Source organism: Aquarana catesbeiana, linkage group LG06 (genome assembly GCF_042186555.1).
Source record: "Aquarana catesbeiana isolate 2022-GZ linkage group LG06, ASM4218655v1, whole genome shotgun sequence".
Taxonomy (NCBI): Eukaryota; Metazoa; Chordata; class Amphibia; order Anura; family Ranidae; genus Aquarana; species Aquarana catesbeiana.
This window is the reverse complement of record NC_133329.1, coordinates 416458366-416464365: the sequence shown is the minus strand read 5'-3', so window position 1 is coordinate 416464365 and position 6000 is coordinate 416458366. Positions and strand designations below refer to the sequence as shown.

The 6000-nt window shown below is 47.7% G+C and overlaps 1 protein-coding gene across 1 annotated transcript in view; it reads left to right on the top strand.

Annotated features, from left to right (window-relative positions):
- Nucleotides 1–4654: 4654 nt before the first annotated feature.
- The window catches only part of ESYT3 (extended synaptotagmin 3), a gene marked incomplete in the record, with an annotated part of 62587 nt that continues 61241 nt past the window's right edge, over nucleotides 4655–6000 (top strand). The window contains 1 exon segment of the mRNA XM_073634559.1: nucleotides 4655–5438. Coding sequence (XP_073490660.1) covers nucleotides 4885–5438 — 554 coding nt within the window.

The window sequence follows — 6000 nt, the reverse complement described above, 5'->3', positions numbered from 1 at the left end:
GAATGATTGTTAATCTGTCCCATTACTTTTGGTCCCTTAAAAAGTGGGAGGCACATATACAAACTGTTGTAATTCCTACACCGTTCACCTGATTTGGATGTAAATTCCCTCAAATTAAAGCTGAAAGTCTGCAGTTAAAGCACATCTTGTTCATTTCATTTCAAATCCATTGTGGTTTATAGAGCCAAAAAGATTAGAATTGTGTCCGTGTCCCAATATTTATGGACTTAACTGTAGTTAGGGTTATAGTCAGCGAGCCCCCAGTTAATAGAAGGTTAGGATTGGGGTTATAGTCAGGTATAGTTAGGGTTATAGTCAGGGATATGGTTAGGGTTATAGTCAGGGATATAGTTAGGGTTATAGTCAGGGATATAGTTAGGGTTATAGTCAGGGATATAGTTAGGGTTATAGTCAGGGATATGGTTAGGGTTATAGTCAGGGATATAGTTAGGGTTATAGTCAGGGATATGGTTAGGGTTATAGTTAGGGGTTAGGGTTATGGTTAGGGTTAGTCTTAGGGTTGTCATTGGTGTTTTAGTTAGCATTAGGGTTGGTGTTAGGATTAGTTTTAGCTTTAGGGTTAGACTTAGAATAAGGGTTAGGGCCTCATTCACACTTTTGTGTCCTGATTTTGGGCAGCAAATTTCTCTCATTCCAGTGACAACATTCTGTGGGTGACCTTTGACCCCTGACCACCTAAAATGTCAATCTCAGTCAAAGCAGTAAAAACTAACAGGGGACCCCTCCCCCCTCACAGGTAAGTCTGCACAGTTATTATCATTAAAAAGAATATTAAAAAGATTACTCCAGAAGCCCGGCTGTGACAGGTTCTCTTTACAACAATCCTGCAGTCAATCGGAGTCACTATAGAAGAATAGAATTGTATCCTTCTCTGGAAACATTGTAATAATTCTTCTCTATCACGGGTGAGCTGTGTCATGTGACCTCCCTGCGGTCTCCATGGTTGTGTTTAATGGGAAAGTGTGGTGGGGTGATGCCGTCCTATTATTTGAGGACCGGATGGGCAGGTTTGGTGAGGCTACAAGTCAGGACATGACAATGCCGCATAATTCCCAGAGATGTATCCACAGCTACTGATTGGAAGCTCCACATCTACTGTCTGGGCTCCGAGTCTTCTGACTGGGGGCTCCACATCTTCTTACTGGGCTCTCTCCATGTCTACTGACTGGGGCCCCTCACCCCCGACTGGGGGCATCTACTAACTGAGGACTCCATATATACTAACTGGGGACTTCACATCTACTGACTGTGGGCTTCACATCTACTGACTGTGGGCTTCACATCTACTGACTGTGGGCTTCACATCTACTGACTGTGGGCTTCACATCTACTGTCTGGGGGCCCCTCATCTACTGACTGGGGGCCCCTCATCTACTGACTGGGGCCCCTCATCTCCTGACTGGAAGCATCTACTAACTGAGGACTCCATATCTACTAACTGGGGGCTTCACATCTACTGACTGTGGGCTTCACATCTACTGTCTGGGGGCCCCTCATCTACTGACTGGGGGCTCCATGTCTCCTGACTGAGGGCTTCACATCTCCCAACTGGGGGCTTCATATCTACCAACTAGGTGCTCCACATCCACTGTCTGGGGGCTCCACATCTATTTGCTGGGGGCTCCACATCTCTTGACTGGGGGTACCGACTGGGGGCGTCACATCTACCTACTGGGGGCTCCTTATCTAACTGGGGACTCCGTATCTACTGACTGGGGAATCCACATCTACTAACTGGGGGCTTCAAGTCTACTGTCTGTCTGGAGACTCCACATCTCCTGACTGGGGGCTTCCCATCTACGACTGGGGGCTCCTCATCTACTAACGTGGGACTCCATATCTACTAACTGGGAACTCCATATCTACTAACTGGGGGCTTCACGTCTACTGACTGGGGGCTCCTAAAAGGAGTGTGCTTTGGATTTACTGCTACCCTAGGATTGAGGTGAATTCTGAGGATTGGAGATTTGCAGTCCCAGTGAATTTATATGGAGATTCACCCAGAGTGTTTTTAAAACTAAATTGAATGGATGACCTTTGATCTATGACTGGCAGGCTTAGAAGAGCTGATAAGGGGGCTTTTGGATAAATCAGCTCCCTCACTAAAAAATGGGAGAGCAACCATGGTGTCAGTGATTTGGAAACTGCTGTAATGATAAGTTAGGGATAGCTGGCAAACTGCATAGGGAGAGATTAGGACTTTAATTCTGTTTGCTATCTCTTTGGACAATTGACCTCTCTGGTGCCTTTTTGTTGTTTGTTTTTATTATTTTTTTTTAATTTTTCTTTTTTGGGGGGGGGGGGGTATATATTTACTGTAAGTTGGTATAGCCTTTTTTTTTTACTGTGGGGTGGTCAAAGCGCAGCATTCAGAACTTCCTTTTGTTCGCAGGACTCTGTTACGTCATGAAAGAAAAAAAAAAACACTAAGTGCAAGAACAGTGTGCACCTCCTAAACCAACCCATATCGCCCACATTCACTATACCCCCCTACCCCCATAGATAAAATAAAAGTTAGGCATACACCGGTTAGGACTATTATCCCTGATTAAACTGTTCTGCTGCTGGCCAATTTTACACCGCTGTATCCTCTGCAGTATCCCAATTCTTGTAGGAAAGCCCCAGCCTGTGCTCTTTGTCTCTGGTACATTTGGTCCTAGTCTTGCTCATTGAAGCTGGCAGTTGTACACTACTGTATCATCTGTGGTCTCTTCTCAATAAGAGTTTGATAGAAACATTATATTCATATATCATACTGGGACGGTACATTATATTCATATACCATACTGGGAGTGGTCCGATATTCATATACCATACTGGGAGTGGTCCTATATTCATTTACCATACCGGGAGGGGGCTTTGTATTCATTTATCATACTGGGACGGGTCCAATATTCATATATCATACTCGGAGGGACCCTTTATTCATATACCATACTGGGAGGGGCTTTATATTCATATATCATACTGGAAGGGGTCCAATATCCATATATTATACTGGGAGGGGGCTTTATATTCATATATCATACTGGGAAGGGACATTATATTCATATATCATACTGGGAGGGTGCTTTATATTCACATATCATAATTAGGGGGCTCTTATATTCATAAATAATACTTATATAAATATAAGACCCCCCCCTGTATTATTTCTCCTTCACACAGGGGAGGGCATTATACTGATGTATTATACTGGGGGAGGTGGCGGGTTTTATATTTTATATTTGTATATCAGACAGGGATGGGGTCTTATATTCATATAACATAATGAGGGGGGGGGACCTTTATTTATATATTTTACTGGTAGTGGGTCTTATATTGACATAACTTACTTGGAGGGGGTAATCCCAATGACAAAATTAGGGGGCGCTCACCACATAGCTCAACCAAGAGGCTTCAGCTACAGAACCTTAATCTTGGCCACGCCTTTTTGACGCATTTCACCCTGATTGGGCTTAGTCATAAAGGTGCTTCTATGACTAAGCCCACTCAAGGTGAAATGTGTCAGTGGGCGTGGCTAAGATGCGGGGGCTGTAGCTAAAGCCTCTCTTAGCTTACCAGTGGATACAGTTGATCTATGTGGTGAGCGCCCTCTAAATGTTGCTGTTGGGATTGTTCCATGGAGTGAGATGTGCTCCTGGAGGGGCTGGCACCCACTGAAAGAGGAGAACCAACAGAGGGATGAACTAGGTGTTTGACCGGCGCTATTTTTTACATGTGGTCATGCTTGGAGGGGGTCTTATATTTATATATCATACTGGGAGGGAGTCTTATATTTATATATCATACTGGGAGGGGGTCTTATATTTATATATCATACTGGGAGGAGTCTTATATTTATATAATATACTGGGAGGGGTCTTATATTTATATAATATACTGGGAGGGGGTCTTATATTTATATATTATACTGGGAGGGGGTCTTATATTTATATATTATACTGGGAGGGAGTCTTATATTTATATAATATACTGGGAGGGGTCTTATATTTATATAATATACTGGGAGGGATCTTATATTTATATAATATACTGGGAGGGGTCTTATATTTATATAATATACTGGGAGGGATCTTATATTTATATAATATACTGGGAGGGGGTCTTATATTTATATATTATACTGGGAGGGGGTCTTATATTTATATATTATACTGGGAGGGGGTCTTATATTTATATAATATACTGGGGGGGGGGGTCTTTTATTTCTGTATTATACTGGAAGAGGGTCTTATATTTACATATCATACTGAAAGGGGGTCTTATATTTATATATCATGCTAGAAGGGGGGAGGGGTCTTTTATTTCAATATCTTACTGGGAGGGGGGGGGGGGGTCTTATATTTCTATATTATACTGGGAGGGGTCCTATACAGTATTTTTATATATTATACTGGGAGGGGGTCCAATATTTATATATTATAGTTGGAGGGGTTCAATATTTATACATCATACTGGGAGGGGGTCCTATATTTATTTATTATAGGGGGTTCTATATATATATATATATATATACACATATCACACTGGGGGAGGGGAATTTCTTTCTATTTATAGATTTCCGGATTGTTACATTTGTTTATAAATATCTCGGATTGTTGGTAGTTGGGAAGGTCACGTGTTTCTCGGGAATGTCTCTCCGGTGACGATGTGCGGAGATATCTCACTTTGTCGGACAGTCGGGATTCCCGGTTCGGGTCACACGTGCCGTACAGACCGGTTCCCATTGTCAGGCTCCTCATACCTCTCCCGGGGGGGGTGTCGGTCCTCCCTGTGGGTGTCACCCGGCGGCTCAGGTGTGTGGGGGGCGGGTCACTGTCACCTGTCAGTCGGGCGCAGAATGTCGGCGGAGGAGCAGCGATGAGCGTCCCGGGACAGCAGAGTCGGGTGTCGGGTGACCCGCAGCACACCCGGGGGATAAGTGACCCCCAAAAACCTGGCATGAGTGACCCCCAACACACCCGAGCGATGAAAGACCCGCAGCAAAAACAAGTGCCGGGTGACCCTCAACAGACACCGAGGATGGGTGACCCGCAAAAGAGCCAATCGGAGAGTAACCCGCAGAGCCGGGTGTCCGGTGACCCGCAAAAGAGCCCGGCAGAGAGTGACCCGAAGAAGAGGGTGTCGGGTAGCCCCCAGTTTCAGGGGTTCGGTGACCCGCAGATCCGGGCGCTGGGTGACCCGGTGCTGGCGTTGGTACGGACGGTGGCCCGGGTGTTGTTGCTCCTGGTGCCGGTCTATGTGGTCGGGCGGCTCGGGCTGAGTGTCACCTGGCTGCTGCTCGGACTTTTCCTCTGGACCTTCTGGAACCGGAACAAGAAAAGTAAATTGGCCCGACTGAGGGCGGCATGGGAGCTACTGGACAACGAGTGCCTGGAGGTGACCCGCGGGCTGAACGGACAGCAACTGCCGGCCTGGGTGAGTGTCAGGGGTCACCCCCATCCCCGGGGTCATGGTCACCCCCATCCCATCCCCGGGGTCATGGTCACCCCCATCCCATCCCCGGGGTCATTGTCACCCCCCCCATCCCCGGGGTCCTGGTCACCCCCCCATCCCCGGGGTCCTGGTCACCCCCCCATCCCCGGGGTCCTGGTCACCCCCCCATCCCCGGGGTCCTGGTCACCCCCCCATCCCCTGGGGTCATGGTCACCCCCCCCATCTCCTGGGGTCATGGTCACCCCCCCCCCCATCTCCTGGGGTCATGGTCACCCCCCCATCTCCTGGGGTCATGGTCACCCCCCCATCTCCTGGGGTCATGGTCACCCCCCCCATCTCCTGGGGTCATGGTCACCCCCCCCCATCTCCTGGGGTCATGGTCACCCCCCCCATCTCCTGGGGTCATGGTCACCCCCCCCATCTCCTGGGGTCATGGTCACCCCCCCCCCCATCTCCTGGGGTCATGGTCACCCCCCCCCCATCTCCTGGGGTCATGGTCACCCCCCCCCCATCTCCTGGGGTCATGGTCACCCCCCCCCC